At 57.2% G+C, this 16659-nt stretch overlaps 2 protein-coding genes across 3 annotated transcripts in view; one reads left to right on the top strand and one right to left on the bottom strand.

Moving 5' to 3' along the window:
• mylkb (myosin light chain kinase b) lies at positions 1 to 9670 on the top strand. 2 transcript variants are annotated; one of them, XM_019871925.1, is made up of 18 exons: positions 1 to 580; positions 1092 to 1208; positions 1998 to 2063; positions 2374 to 2421; positions 2526 to 2653; positions 2723 to 2879; positions 3735 to 3925; positions 4398 to 4512; positions 4609 to 4636; positions 4870 to 4962; positions 5134 to 5337; positions 6088 to 6305; positions 6403 to 6526; positions 6740 to 6892; positions 6996 to 7210; positions 7541 to 7669; positions 7749 to 7861; positions 8518 to 9670. In XM_019871925.1, exons 1-18 carry the CDS (start codon positions 139 to 141, stop codon positions 8644 to 8646), a joined length of 2670 nt encoding a protein of 889 aa, XP_019727484.1. In that variant the 5' UTR covers positions 1 to 138; the 3' UTR covers positions 8647 to 9670. The 2 variants fall into 2 exon arrangements, with proteins under 2 accessions (XP_019727484.1, XP_019727485.1); XM_019871926.1 differs by having other exon boundaries at positions 116 to 580; positions 4609 to 4641; positions 4872 to 4962.
• Positions 9671 to 15964: 6294 nt separating this feature from the next.
• cwc22 (CWC22 spliceosome associated protein homolog) overlaps positions 15965 to 16659 on the bottom strand; it is a 10617-nt gene continuing 9922 nt past the window's right edge. The window contains exon 21 of the mRNA XM_019871912.1: positions 15965 to 16275. Within this exon, the coding sequence (XP_019727471.1) occupies positions 15965 to 16275 (311 nt within the window). The remainder of the gene's footprint in view (positions 16276 to 16659) is intronic.

Here is a 16659-nt window from a genome sequence, read left to right as displayed (position 1 = left end):
GGGAGGAGGAGGAGGTCGGGACGCGCGCCGGACGGGTGCGGGAAGCGAGTCCGCGCCCACCCGCCGCCGGGGCGCCGGGAGACCAGCAGCCGGGACCCGAGCCAGCGTGGAGGCGGGGGAGGGCGCCGCCTTGCCACCATGGATTTTAAGGCCAACTTGAAGGGGGTCAAGGCCAAGACGGAGGACGAGCGCAAGGCGGCCAGCGGCGCCGCGGCGCAGATGGACTTCCGCGCCGTGCTGGGGAAGAAGGGCGGCGGTGGCGGCGGCGGTAACAAGGCCGCCGCCGCCCCCGTCCAGGCGCCCGCCAAGAAGAACGCCGTCGATGACAAGAAGACCGGCGGCGGCGGCGGCGGCGAGGCCAAAAACGGGCAGGGCGGCGAGATGGCCAACAACTGCGTGAAGGATGGCGGCGGAAAGACGCCGCCATCCTTCACGGAGAAGCTGAGCGACGCCACCGTTCTGGACGGCCAGCGCCTGCACCTGCAGTGCCGACTGGACGCCGCCTGCGACGGCAGCGCCAGCTGGACGCTCGACGGCAAACTTGTCAAAGCCTCCAAGTTCATCGTTCTCAAAAACCAAGGTCAACACACACACACACACACACACAACGTCCAGAACTTCCAAGTTCCGCTCACGGGCACCCGATGACATCATTTTCCGGAACGAAAGCCTTGACCAAGTGAATCCATTTTGCCCTCAATTGCCACGTGACCAATTGCAATCCTTCCCACGGGAAGATTTTCAAGTCCTCCTTGCAAAAAAAGTTCCAAATAAGAGCCTAAGAGGAACGCGTTTGCGCTTCCTCTCAATCGGCCCAATTCTTGAGCGCTTGAAGCGACCGCAGCCGACAACGGCTCGAGTTGTTTCCCCGAGCAAAAGCCCAAATGCCATTTGCGTGTTTTTCTCCTGACCTCGCGGCCGCGTTTTGTTGCCCGCGGCGACGCACGGCAAGCGTCGAGCCGGTCGCCTTTTCGTCCTTTTCCGGAGAAAAGCCGAAATGGAACGCGGCCGGCGGCTTCTCGTTCGGGATGATCACGTTTTCTTTTCTTCTCTTTTGCTTGTTTGCGTGCGGCGCCGACGCCCCGCCACAGGCGGCGTGTGCTCGCTGAGCATCGACAAGGCGCTGCCCGAGGACGAAGGCGAGTACAAATGCAAAGTGGAAAACTCGGCGGGCTGGGCCGAATGCTCCTGTTTGGTGCTGGTGGACGGTAAGAAATATTCCGGTGCCGGCAAACGATGGCGCGACCGTGCCTCCGCTGACCGGATGAAATGGAATACCGCCAAAGTCCATATTGGAGTCACTTTTTTTCTCTCCTTGGCGCATTTTCCAGCATTTCGGTTCGTGCCACCTATGCCGGACCTGTGAAAACACATCACGCACACAAACATGAGTTGATTTATACAAGTGTGGGTGGCTGTCAACCTCTCGCTCTCTATATACACACACACAGACACACACAAACTCACGCGGGCGTGTAAGTTCAAGAATTCCAAGAGATGCGACGCAGTCCAGCTCATTGCAGTGTGTGCCCCTGGCCACCAGGGGGCAGTTTCATTGGGACATCCAGAGATTTCGATCGGATCACGTGACCCAGAAGACTGCGCAGCCCAATGATGGCGATGCCCCCGAGTTTTGTTTTGGTGTCTGTGCCGCTGCCGTTTGTACTCAAACATCGGTCGCATAAAGGCGACTCCATTGCCGCTCATTTCCTTGGCCTCATTGTGCGCTAGCGCGAAGCCGGCGGACTCGGAAATGACACGACGCGGTTTCCGCGTCGATCCGTTTTGACTCCGAAACGTTCCCTCGGCAAGCGCGCGGCTAAGATACGTTCGCCGCCGCCGTCGAGAGCTCGCGATTCAAAAGTTTGCTCTCAGCTCAAGACGCAGAAAGTCCTGCCGAGCAACAGAAAACGTGGTCGGTCGGCGGCACGGTTGCGGATCAACTCGAACCGGATGTGTTTTGCCTTGAAGTGTTTGAAGGCTTTTTGCGTCAGCAGATCCTCCGGAAAAGTCTGCGGCGGACAAGACTTCCAACAAGAAGATGGCGGCGGCCACCTTGGAGAGTAAGTTGACAAAATCACAATAAGCGTGGCGACGACCACTTGAATGCAAATTGGAGTCGTCATCGGGCTCTTGCGATCAAGAAGGCGAATGATAAATGAACAAGCCCCGCCCCCGCCAAAAAGAACAAGCCGACTGGGAGCGCCGGTTTGCTTGGGTCACGCAAATACGCACAGTAAAGGGCGAGTATGACGATGGATCTCGAGCTCGAATAGAAGGCAAACAGGAAGCAGCGCACCTCAGGATGCCCAAACATGGGCATGGCCATTTTTGGGACAAGTCATCACCAGTGCGCCTGTTTTGTTTTGACAGGCGAAGCTCGAATAAAGAAGCCCACGGCCAAGACGCCTCCCAAGCAAGGTGACGCACCGACGCGCGCGCAAACACGGGGCAGGCGTGCTGACTGAGGCGTGTGTGTGTGTGTGTGTGTGTGTGTGTGTGTGTGTGTGTGTTGGGTCGCGCAGCGCTGCCTCCTCACATCGTTCAGTTCCCAGAGGACATGAAGATCCTGGCGGGGGAGAAGGTGGAGATCCTCTGCAAGTTCTCCGGGGCTGCGCCAATCAGCTGCACGTGGCTCAAGTTCAGGAAACCGGTGAGACGCGCGCCGGCGCCCTCGCCAGCCGGCGGCTTTGAACGCGGGCCGCGCGTGTCCTGTGCGCAGATCCAGGAGGGGGCGGCGGGGACGTCCATCCGCAGCACGGACAGCAGCAGCCTGCTGACCATCGCCAGCGGACAGCAGGAGCACTGCGGATGCTACACCGTCGAGCTGAGGAACCAATATGGCCTCCGGCAGGCCGCTCTCAACCTCACCATTGTGGGTGAGGAATTTTTGTTTTTTTTTTACCCCCGTTAGCATCTTAGCATTAGCATTCACATCTCACAGGGTGATGGTTCGGATTCGCATGCATTACCGTGAAGATTAGCATTGGCGGTTGAGCACCGTCATGTGAGCACTCACAGTAGGCGCGTTCATGGCGAGGTGAGCATGTTCGCATTGGCGTGAACGTTAGCTTGACGCCGGCATGAACATCGGCGTTGGCGTGCTCGCTTCTTCTCCAGTTAGCATGCGCGTGTTGTCAACACCGTGTTCAAATAGGCGAGGTTCAGAGGTGTCAAATTCAGGTCCGGAAAGTCAAAATCGTGCCGTCGTCACGTCACGGGCGCTTCGACACGTTTAGTATCTTGAGGTGTGTGAGGTCTGCCTGAAGATTTGAACAGTCCTCGTGGCTTCACATGGCGCGCCTATCTCCAAATCTTGCCATGTTAGAGCACGTTAGCATTAGCGCATCGCGTGTTCCGAGCACGTGTCTCGGCTTACCGTCGCCACGCTACGCTAAGCTCAGGCGGTCGGCTCGGCGCGGGTCGAGCGATCTTTGTTTGGGGAAACACGAAGGGAGCGCGGACGCCTTTTATGGCGGCGGCGGAGGAGCGACGTTTCCCGCGGGCTCGGCCTTCGGGTGACCTCCGCCCGGGCGCGCGAGCCTTCCTTCTCCCGCACGCGCTTTGGTCCGTCTCGGGAAGGGCACGTCCGTTCTTTTCCAAAACAATCATTTGCCCTCGGCGCGTCGACACTCGTGCCCGGTAAAGCGCCTCAAAGCGGTGAGCCGACTCGGCCGGAGGCGAAGCGGCGCCGCGAGATGGAGCCGGTGTCCAAAATGTCCTCCGTCCTCCAGACAAGCCGGACCCGCCCGCCAAGGTCCCGGCCCTGTCGGACGTGAGGCGTTCCGGCCTGACGCTGTCCTGGTACGGGCCCACCTACGACGGCGGCAGCGCCGTCCAGACGTACCACCTGGAGATGTACAACTCCGTGGACCGCAAGTGGACGCCGCTCGTGTCCTGCAACAGCACATCCTACAACGTCCAAGTACGTCCGCCTGCATCTCTCTGACCGCGCCTTGTCCGCGTTTCCCTCTTTGTCCGTCGTCACCCTTTCTCAGGCCGGGTCTTCGCCCCCCCCCCCGAGTCTTTGTCCCCGTCCGTGTCCCTTTTCCGTGCAGATGACCCGCGCGTTTGTCTTTCCGTGTCCCCGACACGTGACGGTGACGCACTGCGCCGGCCGGGCACTCGGACGAAAATCACGGCGATGACGTTTGTTGGGGCGAGTGGCGGTCGGATCGACGCCGCCCCACTGAAGCCGGATAGCGCCGTGACCAATTGGGTGCAGGGGGTGGCTCGGGGGTGTCGATTGCTCCGGCGCGGTTCCGTGACCCTGATCTTTGAGATGGGCCGGAAATGCCGACCGCATCGACCGCGGGGAGGCCTTCGCTTCGGTCTAAGATCACGGCCTCGTCCGCCAACACGGCCGTGACGGTGTCCCCCGTCTCGTCCGCCGCCAGAACCTTCTTCCGGAGCGCCAATATAAGTTCCGCATCCGCGCGGAGAACATCTACGGCATCAGCGAGCCGAGCGCCGAGTCCGAGGACGTCGCCGTGGGCCTGGCGGACGACAACGGTGAGGACAACGCCGGCGACGCGTGCGGAAGCGGCCTGACCGTGACCGAACCCGGTCGAGTCAAGTAACGGTTGCGTTCTCTGCTTCCGTCGACAGAGAACCAGGAGGAGGCGGAGGAGGAGGAGGATGGTACGGATACTCATACTGGTACTCGGGGGGAGGTTCGGTTGGGCGTTGACCGGTGAAGACAGAAAGGTCATGGTGGGGGGGGGGGGGGCTTCAGACTGAAATCATGACTCGACTTGGTTAAAACTTGGAACTTGCTCACGACTCGCACGTGTGTGACGTCGGGCCGCGGGGTTGTCGGTTTGACCGTCACGTCACGCGAGCGCTCTGACAAGGTGTTCCCCGTGCGGCAGACTCGGAGAAGGAGCCCGACTACAGGCAGGTGACGGTCCGAACCGACATCAAGGTGAAGGAGCTGTACGACGTGGAGGAGAGGCTGGGAACGTAAGCTCCTTTCAGCACGCGCACTAAATGACGTTTGTGCGGGGATGCGGCCGTTGGTCCGTGGGGCGGATCCCTACCCCTAGTTCTCATTTTCTCAGAAAATGCACACAGCTGTCAATGTCCAAAATCTTCTTTGCGTTCATCCGTTTCCTGCGGTGTCGGGTGTCGCAGGGGCAAGTTTGGTCAGGTGTTCAAGCTTGTGGAGAAGGCCACCAAGAAGGTGTGGGCGGGCAAGTTCATCAAGGCGTACTCGGCCAAGGACAAAGACAACGTCCGGCAAGAGATCGGCATCATGAACAGCCTGCACCATCCCAAGCTGGTCCAGTGCGTGGACGCCTTCGAGGGAAAGTCGGACATCGTGGTGGTGCTGGAGATGTAGGCCGCTTTCGGAGTGACTCGGACCCCCGTTGACTCCGGCCGCTCTTCGCGTGACTTGTGACTCAACTTGGACTTGAGACGCGACCGGACGCATTCGATTCTTGCTCACTTCCGATGCGGATAATTTCCAGGCTGAAATGAAGCTCCAGGTTTTGGGAGGTGGGAAGACGGCAGGAGGAAAAGCCACTTGAGCGCAAGGGTCTCGTGGGATTCAAACTGCCGAATGAACTGCGAGGCTTGGTCGGCGATCTCCAGATTTGATTTTGATTCCGAAAAAAAAAAAAAAATGCGGCAAGGTCGCCACCAAGTCAGCGGGCTTTGAGAGCCATCTTGTGGTGTCTCGAGGCATTGCACAAGGAGCCCAAAGCCACCACGAGAACCACCGACAGGTGATTTCTCAGCAGATATGGGAGGTCGTTCTGCCCAAAAGATAAAAAAGGAGAAATGAGAACTGCCAACATGAAAGCGTTACCTTTAGTCTCCTAAAAAAATGGACCTGCTAGCGATTCTGTTAATCAATCCAAGTCGCCGTGAATTTCGTCTTTGGCAAGTGAGGTCAAATCAAGTCCCGCGCTAAGTCACGTCGCTTACCCGCGGTCAAGACGCGAGTCCGGTAAGGCAAATCACATTATCGGCACAAGATAAAAAGACTCTTAAAAGACCGGACCGGACCTCCCGATTGACCGCGAGCGGACTTGGCCAAGACGAAACGGCGACCTGGAGTGACTCGCTTCCTGTGCCGGACAGGATCTCGGGCGGCGAGCTGTTCGAGCGCATCATCGACGAGGACTTTGAGCTGTCGGAGCGCGAGGTGATCAAGTACATGCTGCAGATCGTGGACGGCGTGGGCTTCATCCACGAGCAGGGCATCGTGCACCTGGACCTCAAACCCGAGAACATCATGTGCGTCAACAAGATCGGCAGCAAGATCAAACTCATCGACTTTGGCCTGGCCAGGCGGCTAGGTGACCCGAGCCCGCTCCGAGACTTCAGACGAGCCGACCTCGGAATCGCCTCCTAACCCGCGCGACCGCTCCCGCTCCCGCTCTTTGTCTCCCGCAGAAAATGCCGGCACCCTCAAAGTTTTGTTCGGCACGCCCGAGTTCGTGGCACCCGAAGTCATCAACTACGAAGCCATCGGTTACCCCACTGACATGTGGAGCATCGGCGTCATCTGCTATATTCTGTGAGTATCGCTTCGCGCCGAGAGGATCCGCGCGTCGACAACCGCGGCGGTCGTCCGCCGGAGATCGTCGGTCACGCGTGACCGAGGTCATCCGGCATCAGAAGCGCTCCTATCTCGCTCTCGCGGCGGCTTCGCTAACACGTACCAAAGCGAAGGAATCCGCTAGCGCGGCCCGCGCCCTCGCTTGACCTGCGTTTCTCTCCCCCCCGTCAGGCTGAGCGGGCTGTCGCCCTTCATGGGCGACAACGACAACGAGACGTTGGCCAACGTGACTTCGGCCACGTGGGACTTTGAGGACGAGGCCTTCGACGAGATCTCGGATGACGCCAAGGACTTCATCACCAGCCTGCTCAAGAAGGACATGAAGTCAGCCCGCCCGCTCTCAGTCGCACACTTTGACGGCGCGCTCCGTGTCTCCGGGGCGGGGTTGTCACTCGGGCTGGTTTCTGTTGTCGCTTCGGGTCGGCAGGGCGCGTCTGAGCTGCCCCCGGTGTCTGGAGCACACGTGGCTCAAGCAGGACACCAACACCATGAAGGCCAAGAAGCTGTCCAAGGAGAGGATGAAAAAGTACATCCTGAGGAGGAAGTGGCAGAAAACGGGCCACGCCATCAAAGCCATCGGCAGACTCTCGTCCATGGCCATGATGGCGGGCGTCCACGCCAAGAGGGGCTCGCCCACCGAAGGTACGCTCGCGTTTGAAAAGCAAAACGTGGCGGAAGCCTTTGGCCACGGGGAGGTCGCGCGGTGCCCTCCCGATTCATCGCCGCTTGCGCGAACGCACTGCTGTTCCCCGAGCTGTCGAACGTCGCGTCCGTTTTCGACTGCGGCCGGCTCGGACCCCGCCGCCTTGTCCTTTGTGGTCCGTGCGCGAGCGGCGGCGGGCGTCAAGTCGCTCACAGATTGACGGCCGGTCCAAAGCTCGTTCTGCTTGTCGACGGCGCACGCTTCCTCCCCATTGCCGTTCAACGAGACAAAGCAAAGCTGAGGCGGTCGCCGCCCGTTGCGCGTTTCAGACGACAACCGCTTCCTGGAGTGCTTGGAGCTGGAGCAGAAGGCCGAGTGCAAGCCCAGCTTCAGCGCCGTCATCCGGGACGTGGAGGTGGTGGAGGGCAGCGCCGCGCGCTTCGACTGCAAGATCGAAGGTACCCCGAGAGCCCGCCGCCAAGGCCGCCCGCCGCCGAGGCCGCCCGCCGCGGGCTTAACCGCACCAACCGTCGGCAGGTTACCCGGACCCCGAGGTGGTGTGGTACAAGGACGAGCAGCCCATCAAGGAGACGAGGCACTTCCAGATCGACTACGACGAGGACGGAAACTGCAGCCTGGTCATTTCTGAGGTGCCCGACGCCGTCGCCTTCAACAAAGCGCGCTACCCCTCCGACGACGGGGGGGACGTTTGTCGTTTCCATCACGGTTTCCGTGGCAGAACCGTAAGAGAGTTAAATCGCCGTCTGTGTTTCAACAAGCCGCAGTCGCAAATCATCGGCCGCCAAGTAGCATCGGCACCGCGTGGAAGAGAGCGGGCCAGTCTCACGTAGCATAGGTGACGTAGCATAGCCCAAAGACAGGATGCCGGGGGGGGGCTCAAAAAGAAAACGCTATTTCAGAAGGGAAGCACAATACTGGCAAAAACGGGCACCAAATGAACGGCTGAGCGACTACGGCCGAGGCAGACCTCGAGCAAGAAGTGAAAGCCACGACAGGCGTACGAATGGCCAACTTACATACGAGCCATGTGCCCCCCGCCCCAACAACGAAAAGTACTCAATCTCGTTGGCAGTTGGACAAGAGTTGAAAGGCCGTCAAATAATTATTTGGCCTCGCGCACGTTTGATGTCGGGACTCAAATCTCAGCCTGAAATCCTCAACTTTGGGGGCGTCGAGACATGAGTCGCGTTCCCCAAGAAATCCTGTCAAAGTGTACCCCAACGTTTTGCAGACGCAGTCCGTTGGAAGACTTGAGCCTTTTCTCCCGACTTGGTTTCCGTCGCAGGTGTCGGGCGACGACGACGCCAAGTACACGGTGAAGGCCGTCAACAATCTGGGGGAGGCCACCTGCACCGCCGAGCTGCTGGTGGAGGTCATGGCTGGAGAAGGGGAGGAGGAGGAGGAGGAGGAGTGAGCTTCACAGCTGCCGGACTCTGGTGGGGGCGAGGTGGGGGTGGGGAGGGGGCAGCTTTGACAGGAAGTGGCACACTTGCGCTTCCTGCCCAGAGACCAGGACGAGGGCGCCCGGAAAACCACCACCGAGATGGATCACGTGGAGTCGCGGCCGAGTTAGCGCCAACGGCATCCTGGTGACGGCGATGTCACTGTCATTCGCACTTGTATGAGGTCCTTTGAGCACAAAGTCGGGCGACCCTTCCAGATGACCCGCCCGTCATCGGTGGCGTTAACGCTACCATCAACCGGGATTCAAAATCGAAAGCCATCAAGCGACGGGAGAAATCCGAGCTCAACGCCATCCCCGCGCCGGCCCCAAAACAGGACGTGAGCCCAAACGCACGCCGCGGAGAATCCGCGAACGTCAAGCGGGCGCTCGCTTCCTGGGTTGCTTCGTCACACCCGTCACAAAAGGAGTTTTGCCTTGTCGTGAGTTCCAAGACCTCCACTCGTCCCCGCCGCCTTCCAAACACACACACACACTCTGCACACATTGCTGCACTTTCTTTTGGCGCACTCAACACGTCACGTGTGTGTGTGCGCGCGTGCCCTTGCATCCTTCAAATTTGATTTCACGCCCATGTTTGTCCAAGCATTAGTTGTGTACTTCCAAGGTTTGTCCAAGTCTATAGCGGGTTGAACACGTACGACGACACAATTGTACTTCCTCACATGGAACCAATAAAAGAATCCCCCCCCCCCACCCTCAAAAACAAAAAAAAAAAAACATTGCTTGCATACGCCTCCATTTCGGACCTCAACAGTGGCGGCCGGTCAGGGTCAGCAAGGTCGCCATCGCGAGATCACAAGCACTGACCCGCTTTGGACAACCCCCGCCCCCCCGCCACCGTGTTGACGAGAAGAACACTTTTTATTTCGATAGCGCTAGGAAGGAAAAGAAAAAAAAAAAAAACGCTCACAGGCACTTTGCATGCTAAAAGAAAATGTCAAATAATGAGCAATAAATAAGGAACCAAAATGGTCATTAAAAACGATGCGGGTGCGACGGTGTGGCGATATAAATTAAGAAAGAAAAAAAAGGCTTGTTGCATGAAATTGGATTGATTTCTTCCCACTTGTGTCTTTCTTCCTTGGATTCATTTGGCTGCACCGCTTCCACTCATCTTTCAACCACAATGTTTCCATTTTGTTGTTGTTGTTCTCACTAAAAAAAAAACAAAACAAACTAAAGCAAAACATTTCTCGCCTTTTATTTGACCCTTGCGGGCACTTTTCCGTGGCTCTCAGTCGGGCCGGGAACCTTTGGGATCAGCTTCCCTCGGCGAGACTGGAAACCAAGTTTTTCAGGCCAACGCGTCGAAAGAAAGCAGAATCATTTCAAAGAACGACAAATCAGAATCCAAACAGACGAAGGCTACATGCCCGGTCCGCACAAGGACAAAATGAAAAAGAAAACAACCCGCTTACGTTCTACAGTCGGGGGGGAAGGAGTGAGCCGGCCTGTCGTAATGGAGGGCCGAGCGTCAATGCAGCGCAAAGAAAAAAAAGTGCACCGTGATTCGGCCGCAGCGTCCGCCGCGTACCAACGGCTTCGATGAACGCAGTCTCGCCGTTTCCCAAACCGCCGGTGGCTAATTTTTGTTAGCTTGTGACGAGCTAACATCGCGCCTGGCGTTCCTGGACGCGAGCTAACGATGCTAACATGAGCGGGTGCCGCTTGCGCGCGTCCGGTTGAGGAGGAGCGAGGAGTCGTTCGTCCGAGGTGCTTCGGCAGGCCCCGCCGCAAAAGTTCCCGAAGCCGTTTGGACGACGTCACGGCCGGACGGGGCTCCCCTGGAGAAATCTCCGGGCCGAAGAGGAAGGAACTTTCAAACTCGGACTGCCGCATCCACAGCGGCGCACATTTCGGCCTCATACAAACAGTAGCTGCAAACGTTCTCCTCATACAACGGGAGCAGGCAGCCGGCCAACCGGCCAGCCATCATCGTCCTCATCAGCAGCTGCTGATGATGCTGCGATTGACGCCTTTTCAATCCCTGCCCCGCCGTTGGCAGAAATCCCGCCCGAGGGTCAAGGCAGGAGGAGGGCGGAAACTTCGACGGGGCCCTCAACTGAAGATAACGCGGCGCGGCGGCTCAACGCTTATTCTCGCCCCAAAACGGTTCACGTTTCAAGCAGGAGTGAAGTCAAGTCCAAGGCTTGAGGACGCCGCCGAAAAAGGCGCAGGCGCGGGTTTTGGGCACGCCGGGCGTCTTGAGGCCGCTGATGCGGAAGCGCCGATCCAAACGTGGCGGCAACCGGGGACGGCCTTACCTGTCGGCGTTGCCGTCCGGCCGGCCTTCGTCGGTTCAGTAGGGCGCGAAGAGGGCGGAGCCTTGACTGGCTCTGATCGGTCCGGGCGCAGGGTGGGGTACAGAGCCGGACGAGGAGGCGGGCGGCGGCGAGGTCAAATCAGAAGACGTGCTCACCTCCTGACAGCAAAAACAAGCGCGGAAGGCAACACGCAATGATTCCCTCCTTTTAACAGCAAAAAAAAAAAAGCCACGCCAACTTCTGACGTGAGCGCCTCGTCGTGGTCGTGTGCGGGGCGAGTGTTTGCGTGGGCTCAAAATCGGGGGAGCACAACCTTTTTTTTTCCCTTTCAACTGTCAGCCGTTGCCCGATATCTCGTGTGCGGTCTGCACCTAGCGCGAGAGTGCTAAAGCTATCGAATAAAGTCGACGGGTGCGAGCTTTGATTTCAGATGCTAATGCTCGCCTGTTGCTAAGAGCGGCGGCGTTCGCCTCGAATCGCGTCGGGATCGTTCGAGCTCTCGCCGCCGGTGATCGCGGCGAGTATGTTCGTGACATTCGCCAAGACGGCTTGCGTGATGCTAACGCTAACGTGTGCCGTTTGAGAGGACAGCATCGACACTGACCATGCGTTGACTTTTGTTGAATTTGGGCTTGGTCGGCTTCCCCGCCAGGCGGTCTTTGTGCTTCCTGCTGGCGATGTGCTGCAACGACAACAATCGACAACTCAGACGATGCTAACGTAGCAAGCGGCTAACAGGAGGAGCGTCCCGTCACCTGCTTGAGTTGAATCTCAGAGTTGACCTGGATGTTGCAGGTTCCGCAGCGGAAGGTTTTGTTCTGAGGAGCGCAACTCTTTGAAGGCGCGCCGGCGGGAGGCGACTTGACCTTCGCGCCGGCTCGCGGCAACGCTTTGACGGGACCCGAACCGCTCCGGGCATCCAACATGGTCTTGTGCTTGGTGCCTGCGGGCGAGAAGACGAGGGCGTGGAGGCGCGACGTGCAACGGGTCGGCCGGCGCAATGTCGGCGCGTCCCTCGCCAACCGTCTCGCAGAGCCACTACGAAGCGTTAGCGGCCCACCGCCGACTCCGAAATCTGACGTTTGCGCTTTTGATTGTACCGCGGACTGTCTTCTCAAGAAGACATTTTGAGGGAGGGGCGAGGCCAAGGCGACCGCGAGCGGCGCGGTTTGCGGCGACTTTTGACAACGAACGGCCGTAAGCGGCGGGCGACGGCCGTCTGACCTGAATTGTGGGCCTCCAGCTGCATGAGGGAGTTGACGGAGACTTTGCAGAGCGAGCAGTAGAGCAGCTTCTTGGCCCGCTCGGCATCCCACTCGCCGGCGGGCGGGGCCGCTTGGCCCGCCGCGCTGCTGGAGGAGGCCACTTCTGCGGCGACAAGAGAGGAGTTGAATAAGAGCGGGGGTCTATGACGGGGCTTTGCGGCGCTCCCTCCCGCAACACACCCGAGCCAAACGATCGTCACATTTTGCGGCTAACTCAAAGTTGCCGCTGAAATTTAAAGGAGTGAATATCAGAAAGGAAGGAGTAAAAGTCGTCAACCTGCGCTGCGACCGGCGCTCGTTCCCGTCGAAGGGGCGGGGCCGGCATCGCCGTCTTTGGCGGCCGCGTCGACCGACGCCTCGTTGTGCTCCTCCTTGCTCTGCTGCATCTTCAGCTTTTTGGCGTGACGGCTGCCTCGGTAGTGCGCCTCCGCCTGCGACTGTGAGCGCACGCACGCACGCGCACACACGCGGCGTCAAAAACAACGGCGGGCTTCTCTCGGCAGCGGAAAGCCAGACATCAATCATGACGATGTCATACAGGCGCCAGCCGCTAAAGTCGGCGGCGTTGAATCAGACGCACCAAAACGAAAACATCCACCAAGCATTCGTGCCGCATCTATCCAATGTTTTAGCATTTGGATAGTCTGCTGAAAGTTTGATGGAACAATGGAATCGGATAAAACTAACCATCATGACCCGATGTATGAAAAGTAGGCGCTAGTGTTCGTCTCATTGAGCGAAAACTATCAGGGGACACGAGCGTTGTTAAATGACCCGTAGAAAAAGTGGCCCGTAACGTCAGCATGGTGACGTGACACTTCAGATCACGAGCTGCCAGCGGAGTCCCAATGTGCAGTTTGGACGCACCGCGTTGAAATTTGGGAAAAGATGAGGCGCAGGTGGAGCAGCGGTGTTGTTGTTGACAGGAAAATGCAGGAAAGGTTTCATCATGATCCCGCCTTGTCCTCCGGCGCCGGCGAGCAGGCCTGGTAGGGCGGCGGCCAGCGTGGCGCACATGTTTCCTGACAAATGCAAACAAACCAGAGCCCTTGATTAGTTCTTCAACGTCTTCCAACTTTAAACATCTTTTTTTTGTTCTCTTGTTGCAAAGTAGTTTTGAACAGTGGGGTTTTTTTTTTATTGGTTCGACTTCAATATTTCATTTCAAGTAACTGTTTTGAAAAGTTTTTTAATTTCTTGGGACTATTTTTTGGAAGTCCCCGAATGATCACGGTGGACAGCTCCTTGGAATCCATTTGGCTCTTGCCAGGTTACCCACAATCCCTTTCGGCCACCTAGGAAGTTAGGTTTAAGTGAGCGATACTCGCGCTGGAAACGAAGCAAGAGTCGAATTCCTTTGAAGCAGGCCTTTCTTTTTGGAGAACGCTCAAAACAAAAGTTCTTTTTCATCAGGCTGCCGCTTTGCGTAGAGGCGCGATCAAGACGTTTGACGTCGGTCGTCCGCCGATGTGGGATTCTCCAAAGTACGTACGCCGTCGGCCGAAGCGACCGCGGCGACCTCGAGTCGCTCGCTACGGCTGGCGCCGCGGCGTTCGTGGCTCAAAGCCTTTCCCCCCCGTCATTTGCCCCGCACCCAAACGCCCGCTTCTTACCTTCGTGCGCCGGGCAACAGCAAATGGCCTCCGTCTTGTTTTGATTCCACGGCGCTCGCTGGACGCCGGGCTCCGCGGGAAAGCGCTGGAAGCCGGCGTCGCTGTTGTAGCGGTTCGCTCCGGGGCCGAGCGGCGCGGCGTAATGGTCGTTGTAATGCTCGCCGGCACCTTGGTTGTAGTTCTCGTTGGGGTGCGCGCTGTAATTGGCGTTGTATTGCTCGTTGTAATGTTGGCCGTAATGCTGGTTGGCGCTACTCATCGTTCTGGGGAACTTGAACTTGTCTCTCCCGTTGTAGCTCCTCATTTCTCTGCCGTCGTCGAAACTGCTCCAGCGTTTGCGTCCGTCCATTTTCCCGCTGTTGCGTGCAGAACGGGAAGTGAACACAGAGGTCTCTCGGCGAGCACGCTCGCGTTCGGAAGTACGTCACCGACAACGTCCTTCCTTCCTTGAAGAAAAAAAAAATGCAAAGCACCGAAAAAGAAAGGGAGAAAAAAAAATGTCCCACCTCGCAGCAGAGCCACGGGGATAGACATCATCTGAGGGGACTAACAATGCCACATAATCGCGATAGGGAGAAGTGAAGCCGGAGGAAACGGCCCGGCGGCCATCTTACGTTGCCACTTGTTCAATGCTCGTCAATGAATTCCTAGCTTTTCGAGCTGCGTTTTCAGTTTATTTCTATCTTCGCGGTAAATATGCCACAGTGTGTGGCGTACGATTGTACCAATAAGTCAGGGAGAGGCTCTGCGGGCACATTTCGTCGCTTAGAATGCAACCATAAATGCTTCGTTGGAAGTTAAAGTTTCACCTGTCTGCACGGTCTGTAGTTTGTCAAGGTCAGTTAAATTTCTCAATTCAACGTCCTCCAATTCCCGCTCACTACTCGTATTAACAGAGGAAACGAATTCCCACCCACTACCATTCCTCCCTCCGACAATTATTGCAATTACCACGAACTTTGACGTTTCTGTCACAATATTAACCGCACCTTTTATAATGTTTCTTACCCAGTTTTGAATTCACAAATGTGAACTTTCAAAGACAAAGCTTGTCACACTGGAACAACCGTGACGGCTATTCGCAACTTTTGAAGCCTTTCAAAATATTTTAGCACCGAGGAAAAGGGCGATGATGATGATGATGATGACGACGACGACGAGTCAACAAATGTCGGTCGCGCGCATGTCGCCGATCATGAAAACAAAACAAAAATACAGTAGAGTACTCGTCCCTTTGTCCTCGCCACTGCGGGTGGGGGGGCTGCCTTGCAAAAGCTGTGTGTTGACCCTGCAAAATGTTTGCCCTGTGGTTGAGAGGAAAGAAATTTCATCTGTGCTGCATGTTGCACATCGAGCCTATTTGACAATAAAGCTGACTTGACTTGACAAAGCCCAATCGAGTGATCGTTGGTGAGGGAGGTAGAAGTCGAGATGGCCATTTGTGTGGTCGCGATATGTTCTGTTGCATTTGATCTTGTCTGGTCATCTTTGACCAGTGACAGATTCACCCAAGGACATGGAAACAAGTTACAAAAATGAAATGCCAAAGTCCTTATTTGAAACAAATGAGTATTATTGTCGTCTTAAGTCATTTCAGTTTTCAATCACACTTTGGCTCATTTTTGACCCAGGTGTGTAAACTTGATGTAGGCATATAAAACTAGTTGTAAGAAAATAGATACAATGATCGGTCATAAGGGGGAAAACCAACAAAATGGAGGCTGGGGGGAATTTGAGACCATAAGGAGTGGCGGCGCGTGTTGTTTTAATGTCGATCGGAGCGGAACATCCATTCCGTCCATCCGCAAGTTGCGCAGAGCGGAGCCAACTTGTTGGAAAGTCACTCGCTTGGGCTGAGAAACGTCAGGGCGGGCCGAGGATTTGCGGCAAGACACACGTGACTCTTTTGCAAAAGTCGCTTTGGTGTGATCAGGCCCGCAGGAATCTCCTGCCGGGCGCCCACCTCAGGCTCAAATCGGGGCCAAAGTGGTCCCCCCCTAAGAAGAGGTTGAGTCTGAGAGCTCCGACGCGAGGGCGGGCTCGCCGAGCAGAAAGCAAAGGTGGAAAGTGTTGTCTTGCAAAAGCATTTGTGGAAAAAGCGGAGAGGCGGGGCAGCGGCAGGTCTTCAGCGCCGCCTCCTGTCGTCCCGGTTGCCGTCTCGGTTCTCCTTGTTGCGCTCCTCTGCTCTGCCCCTCGCCCGTTTGTCCTCTTCCCTGCGGCTCCTGTCCTCCCTCCCCCGCTCCTCCCGCTCCCTTTTGCGCCTCGCCCTCTCCTCTCGCTCCTGGTCGTCTCCTTCCCGCCGCCCGCGGCCTTCGCCGTCCCCCCTGGCGTCGGGCTTCTTCGCCTGCGGCTTCCTCCTGCTCGTCGCCGTCTTCCCGTCGCTTTGTCCTTTCTGCTTCCCCTTCTTCTTCTTCTTCCTGCGTTTGGCGTCCGAGTCTGGAGGGGGAGTCAAGACAAAACAGCTGTCAATCATTCGGTAAGGGTGACGGACAGACGACAGAGGGAAAGAAGTGGCGAGCAAGGTCGACTTTCATTTCTTTGGAGGGCTTCCCTTTTCATTTTTCGGGGCTTCTTTAATTTGGCTTCTGAAGCGCAGTCCACTCTTCGAGTACAATTCACAATTTGTCATTGCGAACCGTTTGTTTGGAAAACATTTTTGAAATGTCACGACCGCTCTCATTTAGCGCTCCTCGTCTCTGCTTCCCGGGTTAGCGACGCTTGGGTGACGGCCCAACGTGGCTTCTGTCTGCGCCCGTCTTTCAAAGTCCGGCGGCGAGAGGGAGCTCGTCCCTGACGGACTCACCGACCTCCCGGCGGGGC

This window comes from Hippocampus comes, unplaced genomic scaffold (assembly GCF_001891065.2).
Source record: "Hippocampus comes isolate QL1 unplaced genomic scaffold, H_comes_QL1_v1.1 scaffold277, whole genome shotgun sequence".
NCBI lineage: Eukaryota > Metazoa > Chordata > Actinopteri > Syngnathiformes > Syngnathidae > Hippocampus > Hippocampus comes.
This window is presented reverse-complemented; position numbering and strand designations above follow the sequence as displayed.

Coding starts and splice junctions, on each gene's coding strand:
- mylkb (XM_019871926.1), top strand. CDS start 139: ATGGATTTTAAGGCCAACTTGAAGGGGGTCAAGGCCAAGACGGAGGAC. Junction 5,338..6,087: donor ATCGTGGTGGTGCTGGAGAT/GTAGGCCGCTTT, acceptor TGTGCCGGACAG/GATCTCGGGCGGCGAGCTGT. Junction 7,211..7,540: donor GAGGGGCTCGCCCACCGAAG/GTACGCTCGCGT, acceptor TGCGCGTTTCAG/ACGACAACCGCTTCCTGGAG.